Raw genomic sequence first — 27,947 nt, 5'->3', positions numbered from 1 at the left:
TTACATAAAATATCAAAAATAATTTTCCCATTAGAATGTTAACTGTGAAAATATAACACACCAGATTAAAATAATCTCAAATAAAATGTTTCAGTGCATTTTTTGCTTCTTTATACTGATAATTTTACTTTTTTTTCCCTTTTAAAAATTATAATAAGTGAAGCTTTCCACAGTTTCTAATACTTGCAAGAAACTTCTTTGAGCAAGCTGAGAAATAGTTTAAAGTACTTGTGATTTAATCAGGAAAATATCTGTATATGATACGGAAGTAGAATGTATTTTGCTATAGCAGTAAACCTCTATAATCTTTTATTTCCAGATATACTCTAGTAAGGCAAGAAGCAATTTTTTTACTAAATCCTTCTAGGATCTATGAGAACATGTTTTTTCTAAAGAACAGCATAGTGGCTATAAATAACAGTAAAAAAAATAGGCCAAACTATTCACATGAAATGGAAATAACTACCCTGATTGGGCCTTGCACAAAAATTACTCAAAAGTATAAAATCGAAATATACTTGTAATTTTGAGATTAGGCATTTCAGCTTCCAAGCCCCTTTACTGTAATCATAGCGCAGTCATCATTACAGGTCTCCCATTATGTAAACATATTACATACATCAAATAATGTGACCTAATATTTGGCAAATCTACTACTTATCAGTTTTGCAGGAAGATAAACCCACAAAAATCAAAACAGCGAGTTAAAGATACCAAATAATGTAATAAGGGTTCTGTAATTTCCTTTCTTAGGGAGAAAAAGGGAAGAAAACAAAAGCGAAGCTGGCCTGGAAGAGGAAGATATTTGGTTTCCACTGTAAGCCAAACCTCTTGAAGAAAGGCCCATGTACCGCAGAGCTCGTGCCGGGCTCCCATGGCACGAATGCAGTGCAGAACACAGATCCTGAGCTTTGCTGGATCCAAGCCTGTACCAGCATTCCTAATAACGTGAAAACGTAAATTTAAAAGTTCTGCTGTGAAGTATCATGAAAACAAAACCCTGACATTCACTGCTCCTCAGCACCCATGTGAAGCTGCTGCTTAATCTCCTTCAGAACAAGGAAAAGATTGAGGCCAAGCAGCCACAGCAACTTCAGCTTTCACTGACATCACGAGTTAGACTCAGATATGAAAACATCTCCAGGCATGTAAGCGACATCAATATCTGTCCGTGCGTTAAAAGACCCTACAGTTACAAGTTTAGGAAGCACTGTTCCCAGGTCACCCTACTCAACACCATATTTTTTCCAAAGGGCACAATTGCCTGCCTTCTGTTTCTCAAGAAAGTTAATTTTGCAGCTAGTTGAGCATAAATTTGCATTCTGTTTTTCTCATCTCCTTTCCAAGCAAGGCACTGTTTTCTTCACTTAAGGGAAGTCCCCACCTGCATCCCCCAAAGCTGAGCTCTGCCCAGGAAAGCAAAAGAGGATCCTTTAACCTCAAACCTGCTGAAGGCAGAGGACTAGCAGCTCTTGTCAGAAAGTTTGGGGGCAATGTCAGCTGCTGTCAGCTTAACATCAAGATCAGCCACAAAGGTCGGTGTTAGAAACGTTTCGTGCCATTTGAGTCTAAAATACAGTCACTGGAAGGAAAAAAAAAAAAAAAAAGAAAAAAAAAAAAAGACCATTTGTTTTTGACTTTGGAGCCTGAAACTTCTGCTATCGTTAGCTGCAAGAGCGGAGAAGCAGTGTTGCCGCGATAAGTTAACTATATGTGTTTGTTATAACAGTAACAATGACTCAGCCTTTAGCCAGAAACTGGAAAGCAAACACATTTGCACATCAGGCAGCGCAGCACAATATACACGGCGTTCTCCAGCTAGCGTGGCAACTGCCTTTCCCCAGTTGAACTGTGATAAGAGAAGCTACAAGCTTAACAATTTGCAGGACATGAGAAACACACTGCTTTGGGGAACGATGCAAACTGAGCTTGTGTCAAACAGTCACGGACTGCAAGATTAGTCACGATTCTGCTCTGTGGGAAAGCACAGAAAAGTTACCCATGTAAATAATGACATATTTTTTTTAAAACCATTTTACAATACACATAAGCGTGCAAATATGTATGTCGGGCAGGGAGAAAATTTTGGTTTTGTGGCCTTTTTTAAAAAAGACTTTATTAATGGCAGCCAAAAGAAACAGGCATCTGAGACCAGAATGTCCAAAATTCCTTAACATTTCAGACTACGAGCAATAGAGTTGTTAGCTCTCCGAAACAAAGCTACCTGTCTCATCCGTTCTCTCATAAAAATAATTAGCAAATTTAACTTAAGACATTACTTCCAGTTTTATAATTGACAAGGTCTCCCCTTTTGTGCTTCTCAGGCATTGCAGCTTTTAATCGTTCAGCAATCCTAACTTCTGCACAGAATGTGTTTAAGTCACACACTGGATTTGTTCACCCTCTGCAAAACACTTCCAGTGTTAACCTTCTTTAATCCAGCAGCAGCATTCCCTCTGCCCGAGCACTCATGCCTAGCACATGAGCGCTGTCCTAAGATACCCTCTGGAATTCATGAGTAATTGAAAAAGTATGAAAGCGCCCTAGCTGCTCTGCAATCAGCACAACTCGGGTCTGTCAAACGAAATTAATCACACACTTAAGCAGCTGCTGATCGCTCATTCACACACACGTTCTGCTTCCAACTGTTCAGCTCTGGAAAATTAACTTTAGGTTTTTACCCCAAACAAGCAACACTAAGTTGCTGTTACTAGCAGAATTAATTGAAACCACAGATTTTTTTTTTTGCAAAGCATCTTCATCCTTACTGTGTCAACCCTTATTGTAATTAGGGATTAAATGAAGGTAACAGAGGGAATAACCCACAGTCCATACAGTTTTTGTTCACTACATGAAGAGGCATCAGCTAAGACACCCGACCTGGCAGGCACAGCACATCAATTCAGCAGAGCTGTGATGAAAAAATGAAAGAAATGTGAAGCTGAGTTCAAGGGGAAGCAGTCTCAACCACCTTCACAGAGAAGAATGAGAGCCTAACCCATAAAATAAAGAAGGAAGAGCTGCAGGTAAACAAAATGAAGCTTTTTCTCTCTCCTCTCCCATTCCTCTCACAGCTGGACACTGACAAGTTTAGATACTTGCTATTCCTTCCTTCTATTAAGGAACAGTATCAAATTCTTAGGAAAGGGAGGAAAATACCATTTACATGACGACATAAAATTCTTCCAGGAAAACAAACAAACAACAACAACAACAACAAAATAACCCACAATAAAATGGAGAGAGGATGTGTGTTATGTCACATTAATTTATTAATATAAAATAACTTTATTGTTTAGCTCAGATTAAAGAAAGCTGCATCAGTCAAGGAGATGTCACTTTTGCTGTTTGCTGGAGGAACTGCAAATCCCAGTGAGCAAAACAAGATGTCTAAATGCAAGACCGATGACTTCCTAGCAAAATTTATCAGACGCTCTCACAAAGACTTCACTGGAAATCCTTGGCGTGGGTAATTTGACAGATTATTCGAAGAAAAAAAAAAAAAAAAAAAAAACACCACTGGAATGAAGAACCAAAGTAAAGAATAAAACATCTGACTTGTCTCTTTGTGGTCAATCTAATGCATCTCTAGTTCAAGTAAGTGTTCATCCTGGACAAACAGCAGTCCCAAAGAAAGACGTTTCAGTTTGAGCACTCGTCAGTCCGAGATTTTTCACAAGGCGTACAAAATAACAACTGACTGAAAGAAAAAAGACTGCATTGGTACTACCTGGTGTGAGCACAGTCAAGATTACTGTTTTAGCATGCTAATGTGGTACAAATTGGCTTGCATTCATGTGTCTTCTACTGCAGGTTCTTCACAATCAGAGACGGAAGCTTTCAACAAAGACAATATCAACTGGAGAGAAACTCCTACCAGTTCTGCCCAAACAGAGGAAGTCAAAAGTGGTAAAATAAACTCTTTGGGTCACAGCTAATCCAAGTATTTCAATACTGACTTTCATCCGAGTAAGACTTTATGCTGATATACTCCATGTATAGCAAGTACTCCTGGCAAGCAAGGCCGGGGCACCAGGCATTTACAGAAGTCGGAACTGCGAAACTAGAAAAGCCAGAGAGAAATACCAACATTGGCAAAGATTCCCTCAGTAAAGATCTACACCTTTCAATCACTGTCAGCCGAAGAACCTGACAGAAGAAAGCAATCTTACTTGTTATGGGCTTAAAAATTAAATAATGGTGGTTCACATATCCACAAGTGAGAATGGGAATCTCTAAGTTTGAGTTAGGAACTAACAAAAACAGGAGACTCGCCCACTGCAGCAGCTCTGAGGCCCTCACTGCCTAAACCACCAGCTATCTGGATCCTACTCTGGCAAGCGCAGAGCAAGCTGCTCTTCTAGGAAAAACCAGCTGAGGGTAAGGATGAGAAGCAGGGGTCACTCCAGGCCACAGGGATGGCTCTCGGGTGGCTGCAGAAGGCGGCGGCGGCAGCAGTTTTATCAGGAAAGCAGGCTTGGAAAAGCTGCCAGCCCTCCAGCTGGCACACCGAAGGCAAACCGAACGGAGAACAAAGTTGAAAAACAAACTCAGATAGGTGGGGAGAGAGGGAAAACAAGAGCCGAAATAGCTTCTTGCTCTATAAATAGAGTCAGGCACACAGCTATGTGGGAGGTTTATATTTTCCATGAACTTCCAGGCAGTCCAGAAAGTAATGGCAAGCCGACCTGTCTCACCCTTCCCCAGGCCTCTTTCGGTGCAACGCCCACTGCAAGCTTTCTAGCTGCTCTGACAGAAGCATGCTTGTAAGTAACTTTGGCACAGCAGCTAAATGATTTTACCACTTCACTTCTTTCTTGCTTTCTAGTCATATTACAAAGACACATGAGGAATCATATGATTTCTCAGCTCAGAGAAAGCTTTGTCCGGTTAGCAGTGTGTCTCTTCAGCCGCAGACTCCTCAGTTTCTCCTCAAGTTAACTCAAAAACATCCACTTCACCCATCCTAGAAACGTTCATGCTGCTTAACTGGCCGTGTTCAACCCCCCCATCTATTCTGAATTTACACCAAATGCCTTCAATGTAACCAAGATGCTGCTCAGCAAACAGGCTCAGGCATCCTTTGGGGTAGCTTCATGAGGCTTGGTGGTACCCCCCCTTCACCATTCAATTCAAATCACACAAAACTGATTTCCAAATATCATCCCTTTCATTCATGCCTGTATACAGGCTCTAAGAAACTTTCATTGGCTCTTAAACTGATGAATAAATTTCCATACAAATTTGTATAACTCGGCATTTTTTCCAAACGGCACAGGAAGAACTGATGCTGCTGATGTCTGTTATTCAGGAGTCGAGTGTGAACATGGGACGAGCTCACATTTTAACAAATAAATCTAAAATGAATAATAATAAAAAAGCATACCTAGAAAAGAGAAGCTCCCTTAAAACAATCAAGCAGGGGCCATTAACCTGGGGGAGATCTTGAAGGTGCTTGGAAGCTTGGACAGAGAGCACTTGGACGGAGCCCTGAGGAAAGCAGGGCAATCAGAGAAACGTATCTCCAAAGGCGAACCGATAAGCGACTGAAACCCACGTTATAGACAGAAATAACAGGAAGACCTAAAATACGCTTCCTACCTCCCAGACAAGCATTGTAATGTTTTACAGCCGCCAACTAGTCTACTCCTTCACTGAGATAACAGCATTTAAACATTAACAAGGTTCTCTCTGCTCTCGCACACCTGAGCTCGTAAAGTTACTAGTCTCAGATCTCCACATGCAAAGAGAAGAGAACACCAAGCCAGCTTACAAGCTTCAGGGGAAAAAATACAGATGGTATCTTCCTTAATAGTTAACACGCTGGCATTTTCCAGGCTGCTAGCCAAGTTAGGTAAGAGTTGCCTTTTCTCAAAGTTATGCCAGTTTAACCAAAAGGCTTTGCTTTAAAACCAAATCAGTGAAATGAATGCAAATACCCCTGCAGTCCTTCGATTTGATTAAGATCTGGCTTCCATTAGCTTAATCTAACTCCTTATTGGAAAAATAAAATTGGGTTCAAATCTAATTAAGAAAGTCTACTAATAATTGTGCATTGACTTAAACAGGATTTAAAAAAAATAAAATAAAAATGTTTATCTAATGCAACTCTGAACATAAACAATGTCTTCAAGCTTAAAATGCTCATATCCCCTTTAAAAAATAATACATCTGAGTTGTTATTTACTGATGTGCTTCAAAACACTAGTAGTTTCCTTGATGTTCAACATACACATTCTGAGTTTTAATACTGGTCTACTACAAACTTAAAATTCAACAACCTAGAACAGACAAAGAAAAACTAATTGAAGCTTCCCAAAGAAGGTAGACGAAAATTGCTGTCACCAAGGGCAGAATGTTCTCTTTAACATCCTAGGCTCGAACACAACACTCTACTTTGCAGCTGAGAAAGGTGTTTAAAGCATACTCTGAATGGTAGTAGCCCAAATCTCTTTACAATATGGTTAAATAAGTTGACCAACAGACTTCAGATTCAAACAGCTGGTGAAAAATGTAAAATGTGTTTCTTCAGTTGGCTGGCCTCCATGGATAACTCCCCATTCTCTCCAAGAGAAGCAGACTAGTGAGTCAGTGTTTTGGCGCTATGTAAAAATTTGACAGAGAAGTCAATCAACACAAACGTTAAGAGTCTGCTTTTAATTTAACATCATAATTGCTTTGAAAAGAATAATACCATCCAAAAAAAAAAAAGAAAGAAACTTTTGAAACCACTTTTTTTTCCAAGAAGAGGCAGAACGTTCTGCTCTTGCATGACTCCAGTCAACTTAATTCATCACTAACCATTCAGAAAAAGTGCAGGAAAGCAGCATCTTTATGAACTAAAAATAACACAACACTAAAACCAATTATGATAGTGCACTAAAATAGAAAGAGGTTGTCTCATTCAACTACATCACTTAAAATATATTCTTGCAGAGTTTTGTGCAGACCAGATTCTCTGATCTAACCACATGACACCAGCAGACACACTGATGACTTCATGTCTTACTTGAAACTATCAATTTGTTTCCACTTTAAGGAGAAAAATAACCATGGAACAGGCACTCGGCTTGTATGAAAGATTTCTTTATATATGTTGATGAAAAATGATTTTAAAAATATTTTTCAGTGACACTTGCAAGGAGCCATACAGTATTCAGCAACACCCACAGCATCCCAGCTTGACAAAGTACACTAAAGCATTCACTTCTTCCTTTAAGAGTTCTGACTTATTCTTATAAATTATGTATTAAAAGCAAACAAACAAACAAAATAGCTATGCAGTGAAATGTTAATAGACAAAGTTCTGCTTTAATTCATATTAATCTTCAATAGAAGCCTTACTGAGGTTTACAGCCAAATAACAACAAACAGCCTGTAGCATGCTCTCAAACCACCTACAATTGAAACCCAAGAAATGCTGACTCTGTCCATACTGGTTTTTATGGGCTTTCACACACAAACTGTCTTTACCCAAGCTCTTCTTTACAGTCCCTGCATCACAGCGTAAGAGGGCCTCTCTCACAACTGGTATAAACAACACTTAGGGTTTTTTTGGTTTTAACCAGATGACCCAGCGTATGCAGCTCAAACACAAGCAGGCATCATACAGACCTACTCCTACTAGTGCTGGTAGAGAGTCTTGAGAAATAGCCATGGCCAAACAGAATTAAAGGCTGATCACAAAGGCCACGAGCAGGACTTCTGATGTTGACACACAAGTCATTATTTCAGCTTCAAGAAGCACGCTGCGGTAGTAAACCCAGCCCTGACTACCTGAGAGATGATTTCCCCATGAGAAATCAAAACAAAAGGTAGAAACACGCCGGCCACAGACACCAAGACACGCAACTTGTTTTTCAGTGCCAGTTTCGGACATGGAGCCAAATGCCGTGAAGCCACACCAGGCCCACCAGGCCTCATGTTCATTCACGGCGTTTGCTTGCTGCCCTACCACCAAGTCCACACAAGCGTGTGCTGCGACGAGAAAGTTAGGCAGGCACAATGCAACTCCCGGACAAGACTGTCTCAGGAATGTGATTTATTTGCTTTACGAGTACGTGTCCATGTGCACGAGAAAGATCTGAATGTACCAAGCACCGACTCCAGGCAGCCAGAAAAACTTGAGAGAATTGCCTGCCCTGGCCTGGGTGATACAAAAGCCCCACCATTTCCTTAAACGCCAATTCAGCTGACTCTACAGTAAATTTAAGTTCACAGCAACAATAACATCCCTACTTTAGGAACTGGTGCTGCTCGGACAGGATTTCCCAGTCCCCCTGAAAGTCACCTCCCCAGCCGCCACAACCACTTCTGCCCCAAGAGAGCAAACAAGCAGCGTGGTGGAAAAACACATCACCCTCGTGCCTTGGGAGAAACAAAATGTGTTGTATTGCCCACTATCCATTGATTAGAAGGAACCCATCTGGCTTGTTCTTTGTCCATTTATAGATAGCACTATGAAACTGCTAGGGAAAAAAAAATCCATGAAAAAAAAAAAAAAAAAAAAGACGACTTTCCTCCTTCCCACTATAATGATAATGAAAATAATATTTTATATCATCATCAAACTGAGTAATTTGTCCTCCCTAAAAGGCAAGAAGACTCCTCCACAGATCTGTCTGTAAACAGCTAAAAAAAACCCTGCTGATTCTGTCAAGGTTCCTGTCAATCACCATTGCTCTGACTGGATCTCCACAAGCACCGTGGGCAGAAGCAGGGTGCTTACCTCAAGCTCAGACTGCATTTTCCACTCTAATACTCAGAAAGTAGCTGAACTGAAACTCTGCATGAGTGACAATGTAAGAAGTAAAGCTATGGTGCACAAAACCCAAACCTGACAGGAACAACAAAAAGCCTCCCTAAAACAAATTATCCCTGAGATTTTTTTCCCCTTTTTCAAGGCATTCAGAAGAACCCAGAACCAGAACCTCTCTCCCTTTCTGCCCCGTATTACCACACAAAATGTTAGAAAAGCTAACACCTGGCTGAGTTAACACATAGCCACTCTTACTTTACATTTCTTAAAAGTGCTGCATTTACTAAAAAAAAAAAGGGAAATACATTGTTCCAGGTTGCACCCATAAATGATGGATTTAAAGACAGAACACACACCTCTATCCATTCAAGATGTGTGCTTCTGCAGAAAAGTTTTCGTGTATGTCCCCAAAAATTCTACGAGTGATAATAAACTTTTTGGTTAACCAAGTGAGAATTATGGTTTTACAATATCCTGTACTTGCTGGGGAAAGGTTGCAGGGACTAGCGGTAATAGCCTAGATAGAGGTATCACGTCAGCTCACCAGAACTGATCTGTAAGATGTATTTATGCAACCTAAACACTAGATCTGCAAAGCACATGTTTTATTTTTCAAAGCCTCTTCCCAACTTTAAGTTGTAACCAAGAAAAGAAACTAAAACTGTATTTAAGAATATAAATCTGGAAACATCTTGAAATAACTCCCAAACTCCCCATCATCTTAAGCAACAGCAGTGGAAATTACGGCTGTAAAGGTGCACAGTGAAGCAAAAAGATGAAGAAAGAGCTACCAGAAGTAACAGCAGCACTGCCACAAGCATTACCAGAAGGGTGAAAATAATGCTGAGAACCACAGGAGCTAAGGAACAAGTGAACCAACAATCAGTTCTGCAGAATGCTGGATTCCAGATTTCTATACGAGAAACAAATTTCCTGTCCAAGTCAGCAGGCAACCAACACGGATTTTGGGGTTGGCAGAAGTGAACCTTTCAGCCACGGACCATATTTTACAAGGAAGTTTCTCCATCATTGCTGAAAAACAGCTCTTTAAAAACGTGCACCTATTATTTTGCACCACTGGTGATTAATAGTTTCTGAGTAGGAGAAAACACTTCAGGAAATTTCCTGCAGACAGCCAGGTCATTTACTAACTTTGGTAACATGTAGCGATGGCCCCATATTTTTATAACAATGGTAATACAGCTCCCAGAACGTCACTTTGCATCCTCTACAGGTCTTTGTTTGATCCAGGGTATACAACCAAAGAAGAGCAAAAGCAATTTTGAAACTAGAGCATGACGGAAGGGAAAGACGAGGAGGAGAAGGAGGAGCGGGGCAAGAACTCGTGGAACGCGGTGGCGCTTGCCAAACATGCGCTGAGATAACGAAGGGGAGCAACTTCCAAAGCACGGGGTTTAATTGTGACTGCCCTGCTACTAACCCCATGAAATCGAGTTGCCGCTAACCACTGAGATACCCCAGAAAGCCTCAGCTGCAATTGCTTCGCTGTGTCCCCCAGCCCCTTAATCAATGGCACTACAACGTATCTTGGATGCTGGAGGTTACTATTAACATACAGAAATGCGAATGAAAAAAGAAGAAAAGGCACCACACACACAGCAAATCGCTGTCATGCTCATACCCACCCCCTGCATGCAGAAGGCTGTTCACATAACCTGCCTCCCAGATAAAATGTTCGCACAGAGTGGCCTTGCAGAAAGCTAACTAGAAACAAAAAAAAAAAAATCAATTCAAGTGGCAGGTGCTGTAACAGCAGATAACTGCAGTGTTCCTAACAAACCTCTTCCATTAGTTGTAGCCGAAGCTGACTTGCTTCATGTTCTAAATAATTAATTAGCTCTTGCTGGAGGCTGGGTACACAGAGAACTGCTGTATGTAAAGACTGAACTAACACTGAATTACAAATTCTTCAGGGAAGCCGTTGCTTTTGTAGGGCAAAATAAGCAAAATGGGATTCAGGCCTATAGGCAGTAACACATAAAATGTTTTTTAGAAACCAGTTAGCATTGCTAGAACTAAATTCTCAAGTAGGAAAACAGAGCTTGGGATGCCATGTGAAAATGACATGGCCCAGGGTGCTGACCAGGAGCCAGCAGCAGCCATGGCAGCGGGGAAGGGCAGCATTGTATTTTGTTCCCAGAACCAGCAAGCAGTGCTACGCAGTTACCAGAAAGACTGCTAAAAGTTGCTCCAGAAAACAAGGATTTTCTTCCCCTGTAAAGACAACCTCAATTTCGGGTTCCAAAGCCAAGATAACCCTTTCCTGGAAATCGAGGAGACTGGAGGGTGGGGAAGGAAGTATCGGATTTTTTCAAGGGGGAAAGTCTCCCAGGGACTGCATCTTCCTATCACCGGCCAATTCTGTTCCCTGCTGAGTCCCTGAAGAATTCCATCACTTCCTCTGGAAAGCTGTACCCAAACGGAGAAAAAAATGTGCTTTGGATTTTTCACTCCCTCAAAGGCTATTTTTTCCTCTGGCATTTTTACCATGCAGCTATTACTAATTGAACTGGAGGAGCTGAAGCCTTAATGCCGAGGAAGGGCCGTGTGTTTCTAGCATTGTCTTGCCGTGGGTGTATCTTCCAAGTAGCAGGATGTGTGTTCAGAAAGAGAAAAAGACACAGCAATAAGTAAAACCCAGAAACAGCACATCTGCAACATTCCTGTGGAGATGGGATAAGATTAAGCTGAAGATAAAGCCAGCTGATGGTATCTTCATCTACGCTTCTTGACCTGCAGAAGTGCATTTATTTCCCAGGTTTGCAAGGCTCCCTTATAAAATTATAGCTCTAGATGGGTAAAAAATAACAATAAAACCATCTTAACTCATTAATACCAACATAACTTACAATGCAATTTGGGCCTAGCCTTTGGCTCATGAGAAATTACCACTCCTGTTTTCTGTTTTCTCCGAGGAAAATGACAAAGTCAGGACTCCAGTCTAGGAACTCCTGTGTTGTTCTTGAGCCGGTGCCAAGTGTTAGGAGGCCTCAGGGAGTCACTACTTGTCATTTTCCCCAAGCTATAATGGAGATTTACTCAAGGCATTAGCTTTAATGCAAAAATTAGAAATTTTTAGTTATAAAGCACTTTAAGTATGGCCCTTACTCCCAAGGCATTCCAAAATCCTGGAACAGGCAAATGCAAATAGCAATAAAACAGTGAATTTCAGTAGCAATTTCATCACAGCAAACTAACCTCCATTAAGTGAAAAAAAATGACAGCTGCCACCAGGATCCCTAAGGGGTCTGAACTGTTCACATGACCTGGGAAGAGGGGGGTGAGTGGCTGGCTGACAGTGTTCACATGCAATACAGAAAAGAAAATACATTGCAGAGTCCTTTCTACCACCGACTGCAGAAAGGTGCACAGAACAGAATGACACCAAGCTCCAGGATGACAAAATGGCAGGTAACATTCAGTAAAGAGTAAGTGCAAGTCAATGCCCCCAAAAGGGGAAAAAAAAAAAAAAAAAAAAAAAAAAAGCCTTATACGCAGTGTTATCTTGTAAGCTGGATACTATCACTTTAGAAAAAAATGTAGTAAATATGGGCAGAATATAAACTCAGCACAGCAGCAGAGGCAACTAGTGTCACAAAACAGAATATATTATTATGCTACTATGCAAATTCATGCTTTATTTGTACATTAACAATGCAATCCTGGTTGCCTTACCTTAAGGGGGGATTAGCAGAACCAAAAAAGCTGCATAAAAGAGCAACAGGAACATTCAGACTGCACGAAGCAGTACCCAAGTGAAGAAATCCTAAAAAGAATCCTACAGTTCTTCAGTTTAGGAGGGAAAAAGTGTCAGCTGAAAAATGCATGGAAGCAAGTGTCAGACTTCTTAAAACCATGAAAGACAAAACGACTGGGAAACGAGTTCTCACAATAAAGAATCTCTAGGACATGGAAATCATCAGGCTGTAGGCTTTAAACAAAAGGAAGTTCCTTCCCCATCTAATCAAACGGTGGGACTCATTGTTACAGGATGTCGCAGAGGCCAAAAGTACAAATGGCTCTTAAAACAAGATTACATAAATTTAGAGCAAGTATGTCCATCCATCTCTGCGCACTAAGAGCAGTGGTCCAGATGCAACCTCTGGCTCGGAGAGTTCCTGAATTGCTGGAAACTGGACATATATAGGAGCATCATTTTGTCAGTGTTTTGAAGCTTTATCTACACGCTGATTACTGATTAATTACAATAAATGCATAATGGTACGATGAGCTCACATACTTATGTGGAAAGGAGACATCTGATAAGGAAGAACACGAGAAGGCACTAGAACCTGAAACGAGATTACTCAGCCCGCGAGAGGGGGTTAGATCTGAGCAGAAGGGACTGCCAGCATCTGAACGCTAACAACGGCTGTTTTTAACCACTTCACAGGAAATTTTGTAGCTTCAACCTACAGCTCAGGGACGGTCTAGCATCGACTGCATATAAACAGTTCCTTCAGATGAGCACAACTCCATCTGGCTTCAATTTACAGATAGAGATAGGACACGGATGGTCAAGTGGCACCTCACGAGAGGCACGCAGCCCTTATCTCCCCGATGCAGTCCTTGTGGAGGACAGCTGGCAGGGTGTCTGCGACTGCTGAACACCCAGCAGAGCCCAGGAACTGAGCACAGCCTCGTCCTCTGCACCCGGGCCGGGCAGCCCCGCTCTCGGCGCCTGCTCCTTCTCCACCCGTTCACCAGGCAGGGGCTCCATCCTGGCTGCCCTGGGCCTCGAGGGGATCACAGGCAGCAGCAGCATGCGTGGGGAATACGGGAGGCCAAAAAATGGCTAGAAGTTACAAGGGGGAAGGGCGGAGGACTGTAGCTTACAGTGGCTATGAAGCAGTGTTAACACAGAGAAAACCATGAAGAAACAGCAGCAGAGGCTACAGCACAAGTGACCACCTCCATAACTAAAAGGATCCAAGGCAGGAATATTTCAGACTGATACACTACTTGGACATCCAGCAATGTTTCTTTAAGAAGCAAATGACAGCAGGAAGGCAGGCTCCTGGACACTTCACTCCAGCAGAGGTGGCCTGGTTCAGCCCCTGCTTGGAGCAGGGCCACTGGGGCAGGTCATCCTGGGTTTTGAAGACCTCCAAGGAGGGAGACTCCACAACCTCTCTGGAGCCCATCTCTCTGTTGGATCACCCTCCCATCAAATAAGTTTCTTGTATACAACCATAATTTCCTGCATGTCAGCGTGTGCCCTTTTCCTCTTGCCCTGTCACTGGGTGCAACTGAGAAAAGCCGGGCTCCATCTTCTGTACTGGCCACCTCAGGTACCTATACGTACTGATTTGGTCCCCCCAAGACTTCTTTTCACCCCAACTCTCTCAGCCTTTCTCCGTATGACCTGAAACAGCGACTCCACTATCACAAAAGTACTTTTGACTGGATGATGCCCACTAAAGGAGTCACTAACAAGGTTAAGCCCCAAAGAGGCACGATTAGCCGACATCAATTCTGCGGGGCATCGTATCATATCACATGCCTGCTGAAACTGAACCAGTTTGAGATGCCCTTATCAACCGGCCGCAGTTTCCTTTCTCACAGTGGCAAGGCTGCGTGCCAGCTGCTCGAACAACAATGCAGCAACCAGCAGCAACCAGGAGGGCCTGACGCCTTCAGCTGAGCGCCGACCGAGCGCCCCTCACACACGGCAGAAGCTGTTCGCACAGGCTGGAGCCCACGGCAAAAGTTCGCTGAGCAGATGTCTGAACAGGACAGAAAGCAGCGACAGGAAAAGTACCTTATTAGTCAACTAAAAACTGCTCTGAAATCCTTTCGTGTGCTACATCACTTTGTCTTTTCCACAGTGCACACCTGCAGAGAACTTTAATGTATGAGGATATTATATGAACTGGGTATGGACCAAGTTTTTGATCTACAGCAATTTAAAGTCCACATTGTCATACCACTCAGATTATTCTATTATTATATTTTTTTGGTTTAATTTGATCAGTAACTTCAGGATGATTCTAGCTACCTATCTGCTGCTTTCTGGATGATGTAAGCACAAAGATAACAGACCCTAGCACACCAAAAGGTCAGCAAGTCACAGGAAGAGTATGCCCAACACAGAAGCCTCCATCCTGACACTTCACCAAGACTTTGGGGCTACCAACAAAATGATGTGAATTGGCCATACAAACTCTTCCTGTAAAGAGATTTTAAATATATTCATATAAGAAGGAAAACAAACAACAAGAACAACCACAACAACATTAAGAAAAATATGAAACCTTCCGCTGGTCCATTGCATCTTAAAACCTCATACAGTCGTCTGACAATCACATCACCAATTCCTCCACCCTATTACAACCAAAACAGAGACCAGCTTCCTGAACCCTCTCAGTGCATTCACCTTTGTATTCTTTCCAACATGACGCCTGGTTTTGCTGCAACAAGGCAAGGCAGTTCCAGGTTCACACAGTGCACTGGGGCCTCACGGCACCGTCTCCTCAAAATCTAAGTCATCTGTAGAGTTCAGAAGGTCCTCGTGGTCAAACTATGTGCTCCAAGCTGGCCTAACACTAAATTAATGTGTAAAATTAATCCTTGGGTAGAAAATTATCTTTTTTTTTTTTTGTAAGACCCCATTAATTACCTGACAGGTATGGCATTTGCGTATGTGTTAGGGTGTTGTGCACACAGCACATCCATCACTGCCCTGCATTCACACACAATGACCATACAGACAGGCAGGCACTCGCATTCCTACCCAATTCCTATTTATAACATTATACACGAACAAAAATACTCTTGAGTAATTTCAAGTTAAATACCAAAGAACAAGAAAGTCTTCAAGTGCAAGCAGCTGTTACGTGCATGAAAGCATTGCTCTATTTTTGACGGATGCTGTTCTGGAACAGCGAGTGAATTAGCTTTCAACCTGATGCTTATGACTGCAGCTTACCAACCAGCTCTGGCACAAGCCTGCACTGAAAATGTGCTTGATCAGCCATGGCTAACCAGTAATCTCTGGAAACAGTTTACAAGGACTTAAAGAGCACCAACTGACTTTTGAAAAAGGCCACATAGATCAGCGCTGGTATTTCTTACACCCTTCAGAAGGAAGAAGTCATGAGTTTGAAAGACAAAAAGGATATCATAAATAATGCTTACTGCATTTAGCAGTGGCTGGGAAGTCAAACAACCCCACTGCTCTGTTCACTAAAAATACTGCTTTCATTCTCTGATTTCATTAATGCAGTGTGAAAAAACATGCCAGTGGTTAAAAAAATTAGATTAATAAATTCAAAATTATTAAAAAAAAGCAAAAAATACACCAAAAAAATCACTTTCAGTCCTTAGATTGTCTGAAGTCACTCCCTTACTGTACAAGAACAAAATACAGTGGCACAAGAGAAAGGGACCCCACCAACATCCCACTGAAGAACTAACTAACCAACCCACTCCGACAATCCAAAAACCAGTTTTGAAACAAAAAATAAAACCTGATTTGTAATAGAGCTCTTCAAGTAGCTTAAGGGAAAAAAAATGATCTAGTTTCTGGGTGAGCAAGAAGCCGATTGCTCTGTACAGCTTACCTGTTTGCCTTTATCAAACAAGTTCCTTTCTAGTGCAGCAGAAAAGCCTTCCTCTCAGCTGTAAGGTTAACTGTAGCTTCATCGGCAGATACAAGTACGTACATATATACATGCTGACACTCAGTAGAGGGCAACAAGTAGCAAATTCCAGCAGCAACTAGGCTGATTAAACCAAAAGCTGTCAGAGATTAACTGCAAAACACCGCAGTTTAATCACAAGCCTCACGAATGCAGGTAACCACCATGAAAGAGAATAATATGCTGTTGATTTATTTGCAGGAAACAGCTGGCGAACTATTCAGAAATTAAGCGTGAGCTGGAAAATGGAAAAACATCTCCCAGACACGCAGTCAAGGTCACAGACGCAACTGACCAAGCAGTTTGAGGAGAGCTGCACTCGGCCGGCCCCGCGGCTTGGCAGGACACGGCTTTCAAAGAATTCCAGCCCCGGAGGCCGCTGGCAAGGGAAGGCAGCTCTTCCTCTCGAGCTGCAGAGCTGAGATGGAGAGCGGCCCGCTTGATTTTGGGGTGGAACTGCACCGAGCTCCTTGTGGCTAGGACGGGCAGCATGGCACATGAAAGCAGCAGCGCTGTCAGAAAACAGCGATGCTGCTGAGAGGAACAAATGCTGTGCACGGAAAGCACCGATGTGCCCAAACCTCAAGGCTACAGGTGCTCTGAAACAGCAACAACTCGAAATCGAACTGCAGCTGCACGGCCCCAGGCAGCTGCTGATGGAAGCAGGGTGCTCACAGCACAGGGGATGCCAGCCCAGCTCCGTCCCGAAACAGGGAAACCAGGACCTTCCTCGGTGCTAATAAAACTCCAGGATAAAGGAGAGGGGCAAACGCTGAGCACAAGGAGCATAGCTAGCAGGTTGGCTGGCTTGGAAGCTTTGCGTGTGTGTGTTTGTGTGTGGCAGAGATGGGGGGGATCACGTGGAGAAAATACGTTTCCTTCTGCAGGTTCCATGGGGTAGGTCGGCAGAGCTGCTGCATAAAACTGTCACAAGGAAGATGCTGGAGGACAGAACAACACGTCTCTGCTGGCAAAAACAGCCTCACGCTGAGCACGGGAGAACAAAGAGAAGAAAGCTTAAGAAAGAAAAAAAAAATACATAGCAAGCAAAGATTTCTTAACTGTTATTCAAATCTTCACAAACAAATTTTGGGATAATCAGTCCCTAAGTGTTAAACTAAGGCTGTAGTTTGGCAAATCCTTTAAGCTGGCATAAATTTGCATTGCCGCTGAAAGAAAGTCTCACCATCTGCCAGTCCCCCGTGCCAGCACAAACATCCGAGCTCTGAACCAGGAGCACTTCTTTTGCCAGTTCACTTTTTCAGATGGATCGGTTCCCCAAACCAGTTCACAGGCTGGCCATGTAAATACTTGTACTGGCAAAGAAGCGGGACTACTTCTCCGGCAGCACCAGCCTGAATTATTCCCTGGGCTACAGCCTAAATCATGTCGATACTGAAACACTGAGAGGACTCCCAGGTAGCACTCCCCACCCTCAGACACATTGTATTTGTGCCACGCTTCACAGTTACAATCACCAAAGTGAAGTATGGGAACTTCCCAGAGCCTCAGAAATGCCCATCTTTTAATTTTCACCAGCCATAAACAAGCATCTTTTCTGGATACTCTGCTCCTCAGTCAGAACACCATTTGTGTTTAGAAATAACAGGCTGCTGCTGATCGTTTGCTCACGTTGGGCCCCAGAACACTGGTACATGACTGGAAAACGAAACTGGACTCAGCTCAGAGCTCTACCCCAGCAGGAATGTAAGATCTGTGGGCTGCCCTGAGTATCCGTGAGTCACCACACAATCCTTTGCTGAAGAGCACATGCGTCTAGAAGAAAATGCCACTGCCAACAAAAACACCATCAGGAAAAATCCTTAAGCATAACTATCTGTAAAACTCTATCTGGTTCGAGCAATTCAAGCAAATACTGAGAGATGAGACTGAGAGCTAGCTGCTCTTTCCTGCAACTCAGGGACAAACTCTAGCCCAGGCAAGCATGCACGATGAACCAGTTAGATCAGCAAGTTGTAGTGCTCCTGCACTGAATTTATTTCTGGGTACAGAGCGATCTCTACAAATGGGCATGCCATAGGCAAACGGAGGGGAAGGGAAGCTCCTCTGCTCCACAGCTGCTCCTCAGCCTGAATCCCAGCTGCAGCTCTGGGCTTCCCCAGGGCTCAAGCAGGCAGCATCCGAGCCCCGTGCCCATCTCTGCCCTTACTCCACGCTGTCAGCACTTTTTGGTACCAGCATGGTTGCAGAGCCCTCAATCTCCACTTCTTTGCCTGTCACCTTACTACTGCACAGATACTCACTGGGATATTCCGCAGAACAAGATCTAGTGGAAAGAACATCCAGAAGTCCTGCTCAGGTTTCCTGTACACTGTTTTAAACAGCATCTGCAGAACTCAGAGCTGTGCCTCCTGGTGCCTATTCAGTGCTTCATCAGCTGCTGGCAGCTTCAGCTGTACCAGCTCATTACCTCTTCCTGGTTAAATTTCTACATCCTTGGCAACATTAAGCCAGCACATCTGTAGGAAAGCTGCTACACAAGTGTCCAGAGCACAGACCCTCTTCTCTACGGTGTCTAGAAAAGCTGACTGCTGGATGTGAGAAATCCGCACGCTGTTAGAGGATTATTTTCTAAAGGAGCATTACTAACTCTGAAAGAAGCTAATTTAACAGGACACAGTCAGATCAGTCCAAATCCACAGCACTCCGGGTCTTCAGAAAACTCCAGGACACGCTAGTATGCGGCATCACATTGAAAATTTATTAGTACCCAGGAAATCACACGCAGCAGTTAAGGTAGTTATAACCAGGTCAGTTTATTTTGAGATCAGAGGAGAGGAGAGAATAAGAGAGAAGCAGTTGGGTAATTCAACCATTTCAAGAAAAAGCACGGGTGCAGGTTTGCACCACATGCAGCCTATAGAGCAAATTTTTAAGCCACCGGTGGCTGAGAAGCAGTGGGTGCCACTGGCCTACGGGTAGAGACAGGAGGGCATTAAAATCGAGCCCTCTGAGTTGCAGCTCTTCTGCTGGGTTACAAAGGGGTGGGAATGACACAAAGCCTCCAGGAATGTAACAGAGACTGTCAAACCATCTGTGTGCTCTCCTCTCAATAAAAGGCACGGGGTAGGGTTAGGAGACGTGGTGTTGGGAGGAGCTGAAGCACGAACAGTAGATGGATCAGATGCCTGCTTATACGGTGATTACTGGGTCCCTGTCTGTGGGTACGATCTCCCTATATTGCTGCAACACCAGCAAAGGAAGCAAGCTTCTGATTTATAAAAGGCTTGAAGTTTTAGATAATCATCAGAGTTCACACGAGAGGAGACAGACACGTAACAAAAAAAAAAAACAACAAAAAACACATAAAATAATGAAGCTTCCTCCCTCCTCAGCCTCTGCTTGGGACGGAGGAAAAACCTTCTCACCTGGGAGAGATTCAGGAGTAGTTCACTCCCTGACTCTGGTGAGCAGGTTTCTATCTCCAGTGGCTATCTAGGACAGGACAGGCAGGAAACAGAACTATGCTCACGTACGAGTGCGATAACTGATAAGAGAAAGGAAAGAGAGAGTTAACATTTTGGGAGAAGATGGAAGAAGTAAAACCAGTAATAACAGGAAGTGGGAGAAAGACAGTGCAGCTCATGTATGCTGCTCCGTGCCATGTGCTGCTAGGGGAAAAAAAAAGCCGCACAATCTGGAAAGAAAGAGAACAGCAGAACAAAAGCAAGGAATGTAGTAAATCAGGCCTTCTGAGATGAGCAAATAGTTAGCCATTGTGTTATATCTGCGACTGCACTGTATACTCATGCCAAAAGTAGTTCATACCTATTGCTATGCAGATACTTTTCAGCCTGGAGAGTAATCTGCTGATGGTCTGGTCTAGGCTGAGCCACATCCCTTGAAGCAGACCAATTTCGGGTAGCCCAGTTAGTCCAGAGAAAATCCCTAACAAGATGTCTGCAAATGTATAATTTCAGATTTCTCACACTTAACCTTTCTTGGTGTCCTCTACCTTAAGGACTAGCACTGGAGAACGTGGATCAGTTTAAAATAAAATAAATGTCATTGAAACAAGTAGCTTCTCCCCCCACGGACGGTTTTACAGGCTGAGAGTGGAGGGTGTGGACTAAGAGCCGCTTCTTTTCCCCTTTCATATACAACATACCTAGAATCAGTATAAGCAATGGCAAGTTCAAGGCCCTAACGCTCACAGGTACAGAAGCCGAGCCTTAGCTAGAGGTGCAATTATAACCTACATATCATCTCTTGCATTTTATCCACAGCTATTTTCCCCCACAGTCAAAAACAACCCATGATCAACAGCGTCATTAAAACCTTCGGCCAACAATCCATCCATTCCTGTGAAAGTGCCCAGCTGCCAGCTGAAGCTCGGAGAACAGAACTCTTCACAGGTTTATTTAGTTAACAGAAATGCTTTTGAATGCTCAGTCCAGAAAGAGGCTAGGAATTTCAGCGCACTGTGGCGTGGATGTATTTCTGATTCATTCCCTCTGATAGGGTATGCTTGTTTACAGAGCTCGAACTAGGTCTGGTAAAGGCTGAAGATTCACTCTTGTGACTCCTAGGACATAATGCCAACCCTTGCACAACACCCAAAAACAAAGCTAGTTTTCCAAGACACTGCAGTGAACACAAAAAAAGTATTTTAAAAAGCAGGCTGCAAGCGTGTTTTGTTTTTGCTTGTTTTACATACAAAAGTCTAATAAAATAATTACAAAAAAAAAAGTTACACTTAAAAAAAATGCATGTCCCCAACTGCACGAGGCACCCAACCACAGAGGGCTTGCACCATGCCGCCCCCAAACCCCTACTGCCCTAACTCCAGCCTTTGGAGACAGCAGGGGGGCCCCAGGGGCTGGATTTCTGCTGGTTCGGGTGCTCGTGAATTACCAGTCTCACCAGTGACACTGCCAACTGGCTTATTTAGTGCCCTCAGTGAAACAGTACGCTAAGTTCTCCACACACCAGCTCAGTGAACCACAGGGTTATTGCAATATTTACGTGCAGGAGCAGTAAATTATTGCGTAGAGCTTAGTCAGTGCGTGCTACGTTTCTGTCCATTTTGGTCCTATCGCTTGAAGTAACACCAGTAAGAATAAAGATTACACATGGACCATTCATTTTTAAAAAAACGTTGCTGTGAGTGGCAAAATCCCACATATTCATAAAAATTTAGAAATGGGCTGTCTTTGGCTAAATGAACCGAGCAGCTCACCACGCAAAGCGCACCAACAGAAAAGGTCCAGAGTAACCTGTTGAGGCTATTACAGCATCTCCACGGCGTACTCCTCTGTACTGCCAAGAATAACACCCACGTACACTGCAGCTCCTGCAGGAACGCAATCAAACCCAGATCCAGAAAAAGCAGGAGTGAGGTGAGAAGCAAAGGCAAAAAATTGACTTCATGTAACCCACAGGTGTCTCCACTTTCACTCCGCTTCCTCCAGCCCCCTACAGAGGGCCAGGAGCTCTGAAGGGACACGTGGAAGAAGTTTGGGCTGACAGACTGCTGCCCCCTGCCACAGCCCTTGGCCTAAACGTGCAGTGACAGCAAGGGCAGAGGGAAGGCACAGCAGAAGGAGAGAAGGTGAAGGCCACCACATTGCTGCTGTCCTTGCGGACTTGATGAACCAACGCTGACAAACCCAGCAGCATGCTACAAGCTCTGGCTTTGCTGGGAGAAGATCAAGGGAACACGAGAAGACAAAGTGAAGCATTTCTGTACCGCTGAGCAAAGGACTGCACCTGTTCTGATCCCTGAAATACACGGGAATTTCAGCAGTGTCCGAAAGCCAAGCAGTGCTAAACAACCTTCATCACTTTACTGTCACTCCAGGAAAACGTAGAGCTGTCTGTACGGAGGGATTCATCCCCGTCCACAGACATTCTTTGACAATTAGCAAAAGCATCAGTCACCACTGAGAAAGGCAAGATGCAGCAGCTCAGGAATCACACGCGTGATCCGGCATTACAATGCCAAAAGCCCTTTTGTAAAGCCCTGGCACGTATCATTTACAGAAGCATACCGCTGCAGATGGAAACAGAAGCTGTATTCCTCTTTCCTGCACAAAACTGAAACCCAGTAAAGCCACAGATATTTTTAGAGCGCAAGTTTCAAGCGTTGGGGCCTTAAAGAGATTTAGAGCCGTCTGCAAGATAAATTGGCTTAAAAAAAAATCCAAGCTAACGGAGGTGTGGGGGGGAAATCCAGACCACGTCCCTGCTGAGAGCTTTAGCACAGTACCGGTTCAACCAGAGGTACACAAAGACCTCATTTCAAAAAGGAAAAAAAAAAAAAAAAAAAAAAAAAAGCACAAGAAAGAGGAAATTCCCACCCACTTTCTGTATCGGAGGAGCTGGGATTTAGCGCACCCGGCACAAACCCGGGGCTGTTCCTTCTCTCCTCCCTGCCAGGCTCCCCAGCAGCTGAGGTCCTGCAGCTGCAGCAACAACAGCCTGTCTGTGGCTGGCCCCGGCGCTGGGACGCTGCTGGGCAGCTCACTGCCTCCCTTATGCTGCACCGGGGGCAGCAGCAAAGCGTGCAGGGCTTCCTTCTCCCCCCCCCCCCTCCCCTTCCTTTCCCCGTCCCCTTTTTTAAAAAGTGAAAAGCTCCTGATGAATATTCATCGCCCGGCCTTTCTACCCGGGGTGTGAATTTCATTTTCAAGGGCTCGGGGAGAATTGCAAATCAGCCCGGCACAATGGGCGAGCTTGACTGGCTTTCTCCGGCCTCAAGACACGGCGACAGAGAGGAAAAAAAAAATTGATTTGGGCAGGGAAAAATAAATAAATAAATAAATAAATAAAATGACATGAAAAGCGTGCGAAGATCTTGGGAACACCCAGCGCGGCTCCAGCGCCGGCTGGGCCGCGTTTTCGGGACTCTGTGGGTTTGCTACTTTGGGGTTTGTGTCATTTGCGTTGTCTTCCTAACCCCAAATTTCAGGGGGAGGCCCCCTGCCCCCCGCGCCCCACTCACTTTCGTCCTGCCGTTGATGTGGTAGTTGCCCAGCTTGCCGTTGCAGTGGCGGATCAGATCGTCCATGCTGTTCATCAGCAGGCGGATGGTCTGGCAGCCCGGCTCCTTGCCCTCCACCCAGGTGATCTTGTCGCCGCGGATGTCCTTGGACGAGTCGCTCTTCTGGCTCACCAGCTGCCCGTCGGTGAAGCGGCCGGTGTGGTGCAGCGCCCGCACCTCCTGGGCCACCAGCCCGCCCAGCTCCTTGCCCAGGAAGTCGTCCACCACGCAGATGCCGTGCTTGTTCATGCAGGGCACGATGTACTCCAGCGCCAGCCGCTGCGGCACCAGCGACTTGGTCTGCCCGTTGGGGCGCAGCGCGGCCCCGCCGGGCCCCGCCTGCCCGCCGCCCGGGCACAGGTTCGACTTGTCCCGGTACAGCAGCACCGCCTCCCCGCACGGCACCACCGACGCCGCCTCCGCCTCCCCCCCGCCGGCAGCGGCAGCGGCAGCGCCGGCCCCGGCGACGTGGTTGTGGCTGAGCGGGGCGGCCTCGCCGGGAGCCTCGCTGCTGGGGGCCGCCACCGCCGCCGCCGCCGCTGCCCCCCCCGGCCGGCCGCCGCCCCCCGCGCCGTGAGCCCGCTGCGGCGGGGGGAGCCCCGCGCGGGGCTCGGCGGCGCCCCCTGCTGCTGCTGCTGCTGCTGCTGCCGCTGCTGCTGCTGCTGCTGCCGCCGTGCCCCCGCCGCGGCAGATGAGCTTGTGCTTCTTCCAGTCCTGGCGCTGGTGCTCCTTGCTGCAGTAGAAGGAGCTGCGGCAGCGCCCGCAGCGCAGCAGGTTCTCCATCTTCCCGCACAGCTCGCAGTACTGCCGGTCCCTCTCGCTGCTGCTGCTGCTGCTGCTGCTGCTGCTCCCGCTGCTGCCCTCGCCACCGCCGCCGCCACCGCCACCACCGCCGCCGCCCTGTCCGGCCCCGCCGCCGCTGTCATTCGCCATGGCGCTGCGCTGCGCTGCTCGGGGTTATGTAAGGAGGCGGGCGGCCGCGGCGCTAAGGCGGGCCCCCGGCCGGCCGCGCGGGGAGGCAGCGCTCACTGCATCATGGCCGCCCGGCGCCGCCGCGGCCCCCGCCGGCCCGCGGCCTCCTTCGGGGCGGCCGAGGCGCGGGGCTGCCGCGGGGGCCCCCCCCGGCGCCTGCCTCCTCCTCCTCCTCCTCCCTCCCGTGCGGCGCGATCGCCGCTAGCGCCGCCTCATCGCCGGCCGGGCGGGTGGCGCGGTGCGGGGCGGGGGGCGCCGCTCGCTGCCCGCCGGCTGCCTCCTCCTCCTCCTCCTCCTCCTCCTCCTTCTCCTCCCTCCTCCTCCTTCTCCTCCGGCCGCCCGGCGCTGTGTCGGGGCGAGGAGGAGGCGCCACACTCGCGGCCCGCTCCGCACGTACGCCACTTCCAGCCCCACAGCGCCGCCGGCGCGTCAGGCGGGCGGGGCCGCGGCGGGCGGAGCCGGGCAGGGCGGTGGAGGCCGCGCTGAGGGGAGCCCGGCGCTGAGGAGGGGTGATGTAGGGCGGGAGGGGGTTGTCGCGCTGGTGCCCACCACGACGCCTCCTGGGCGGCTGGGGTGGCCGTGGTGCCCCTCAGAGGCAGCTGGTGAGCAGCCTAGAAGCGCCCCTTCCATGGGTTTGCCTGGGCTGCGGCTGCTGAGGGAGAGGCGGCAGCTCTCAGGTGGTGCACACCGCCTTTCTGGTCAGAAATCCATCCTAAAATCCAAAAAGAGTCAAAGAAATGAGCCGGTATCTAGATTCGGAGGGAGAAAGGTGAGATGAGCCCTCTGGTTGGTAACCCAAGATGAGTGGCTTGGGCTTTCTACCTCTACGTTGCCACAGGCTTTCACGTGATTTTGGCCAATTCAGTTTTCCTTCACCTCTCAAACAGAAATACCAACACGTTCCCTCCTCACAGGCTGTCATGAGGCCTAAGACTGTAATATAGTCCCGTAAGATGGCTACATTCACGCTATCGATATGGCTCGTTCCCACCATCTCTCTATAGAGAACCAGGTTTAACATGAACTGACGTATCAGTAGGCCTTCGAGGGGCGTTGGACACTGCGTGTGCTACGTGAAGGATGTCAAAGCAGAAGCAAAGTGTGCCAAGGCTACAAATGCCTGTGGTACATACACAGAAAAAGGGAAGGAAAAACAGGGTGAATTATGAGGAAGGCAAAAGGAGGACTGAGAGGACGAGGTCGTGTCATGGCCATGAAATCTCCTGAATGCGATCAGCAAGTGCCAAGGCTGAATTTAAAATAAAGAAAAGCTGAGAGAACTGGAAAAGCTGGGAACTGAAAACAGAGTCACAGGTTAGTAATTTCTGTGTTCATGGCTCTTAAAGGGAGGAAAGTGTAATGGTAGAGGCAGAAGGAAGTGGTTTAAAAACACGTTTTAAGTCCAGAGCATAAAGGGGACAGATTTTTAATCTAGGCTTAATGGCAGTTGTTCACTGACTACAGCAATATGAGGTAGGTCAGAAATACGAGGCATTCCTCTAGCGTGCTTTAAGCTGAGATTCATACAGCTGAATTCTTTGGACGTAGAGCATCGTTAAACCAGGCTAAATGAGGAAAGAGTCAAGCCTGTTATTTTCAAAAACTTCAGAAATGCAAACAATGCCAGGGAGAAACTGAAGAGTTAAAGACCTTTTGTGTTTGTTGTGTACTCCTTTGGCAAACATAATGGAGATGAAAGTCACAGGCTCAGAGCCCGGTAGTCCAACCATGAAACAAATAAGAAAAGGACCAAGGTACGAATATGGTGTCTGGCTAAAACCAAATGATAGTTATTAATTCGTGGGCAAATTTGACTTAAAAACTCCTTTGTTCTTTCCCTCTTTCCCACATGTCTTTTGGGATGCAATTAAAGGTCTTGGTCTTAATTTTTACGGTTACTAATGTGCTGAACTACTTCAGGCTGTCTTGATGTACTACTGTGTTCCCAGCGTGGTCAACAGAAAAAAACAAAACAAGATCAACAAAATCCATTTTCAAAAACACAAAACATTTGCCATATTTTATGGTTATAGCACTTCACCAGGGGCACAAAACAATTCCATGGAGGTTGTGCTCCAGTGACAAAACTGAAGAAAAGAGCGGTGGTAGGGAAATTCTGAAAACAATGACTATTTATATCACAATTGTGTCTACAACGTGCTAGAAATGTTTTCCAAGCATATAAAGACTCTATTCATTGCCAGAGAGCTTGTTCCTTAAAAGACAGCATAAGGGCAGAGCATGACAGAAAGGAACATACAGTATACAAAGCAAAATGACCAACACGATGGTTGCCAAAACGGAGGGGGAGGGTACTGCCTCCTCTCTTTCCTGTGAGTTGCTCTCCACTGGCTCCCTAGCTTGACGTTTCCAAGAGAGCTAATTTCTTGTGTGTGCCAGTGGGTGCTGGAAAAGAGCTTGAAGGGTGACTGGGCAGTGATGAGACATGATCGATTCACAGAGAATGCAGATAAAAAGTCTCTAACGTTGTACCAGTCATGAGGAGGAGGATGTGGGATAAACTGTATGCAAGGTCAGAGTTGTTTTTTTTTTTTTTTTTATCACCACTTAGATACAGATCTGATGTGTTTATTAGAAATGCCTCAAAAAAATAGGCTGGTCAATGAATAACTTTCCTGTTTTCGTTAAGTGGTAATAATAGGTGCATTTATCTATCCTTACATGTGCTTTATATAGTTGGAGTACTGCAGTGGTAAGGCTGTACAAGCAACCAAAAAGAATCTTTGAAGCCCAGGGGAAGGGGGGAATGCAAAACAGCAAGATTACAGGCGTTGGATTCACAGAACAAAAGCAGCTTAGAAATAAAGTAAAATACATCCCATTTTCAGATAGTTTTTCTGTGACAGTGTCACAGTTCGTATTTAGGACTGGTGGACCTATAGCATTTGCTCTTTCCCCCCCAGACCACTCCACTGTGTTCTTCAGCCTGGCTGCCCTTATTCCACGTAAGCCATTATTCATTGATCTCGGCAGTGGCATTTTTCAAGCTAGCTTTCATACTAGCAAGTGAACTGTAACAGGTTTGCAGCTTTTCCAAATAAAACCAGAGAACTGTTTGTCTCAGTTGGATTCTCCGCTAAGCTCGCTTCCTTTCTAATCAGGACACGCTGTACAAAGAACATCCACGAGGCCATGCAGGTGCTCCTCTGCTGAACGCACGCTCTTTTTCCGAGGCACTCAAAGGGTTAGCGTGGTTTATTCACCTCTCAAACATTGCCCCCGTTTCTGCAGAGCCGGGAAGGGTTCATCCAGTCGTGCTGATGCGGAGCACATAGGGTGCTGCCTGGCTCTGACCCCTGCAGAAGAGCACACCTGGTTTCTTTCTGTGACAGCTGGGACACGTCAAGGCGCTCTGTGGCCAGCCCAGGCTCTGATACACCAAGGGCTCGATGCTCTGCTCTTGCAGGTACTGTCCCCTACATGCGGAGTACCAGGTGCTCCTGCACTGTCCTGCACCGTACGCACGCTGCTCAGCACCGTGTAAGGTGGCACACGGCCCCTAGGACAACACAAGGTCGGGCTCACAGCCCTG

At 45.7% G+C, this 27,947-nt stretch overlaps 1 protein-coding gene across 1 annotated transcript in view; it reads right to left on the bottom strand.

Annotated features, from left to right (window-relative positions):
* EGLN1 (egl-9 family hypoxia inducible factor 1) overlaps nt 1-24,768 on the bottom strand; it is a 33,501-nt gene extending 8,733 nt beyond the window's left edge. Inside the window, exon 1 of the mRNA XM_084284789.1 lies at nt 23,384-24,768. Coding sequence (XP_084140915.1) covers nt 23,384-24,355 — 972 coding nt within the window. The 5' untranslated portion in view covers nt 24,356-24,768. The remainder of the gene's footprint in view (nt 1-23,383) is intronic.
* Nucleotides 24,769-27,947: the final 3,179 nt, after the last annotated feature.

The sequence above is a fragment of the Netta rufina genome (assembly GCF_964035555.1).
Source record: "Netta rufina genome assembly, chromosome: 3".
Taxonomy (NCBI): domain Eukaryota; kingdom Metazoa; phylum Chordata; class Aves; order Anseriformes; family Anatidae; genus Netta; species Netta rufina.
The sequence above is the reverse complement of the archived record's forward strand: the minus strand, read 5'-3'. Positions and strand labels throughout refer to the sequence as shown.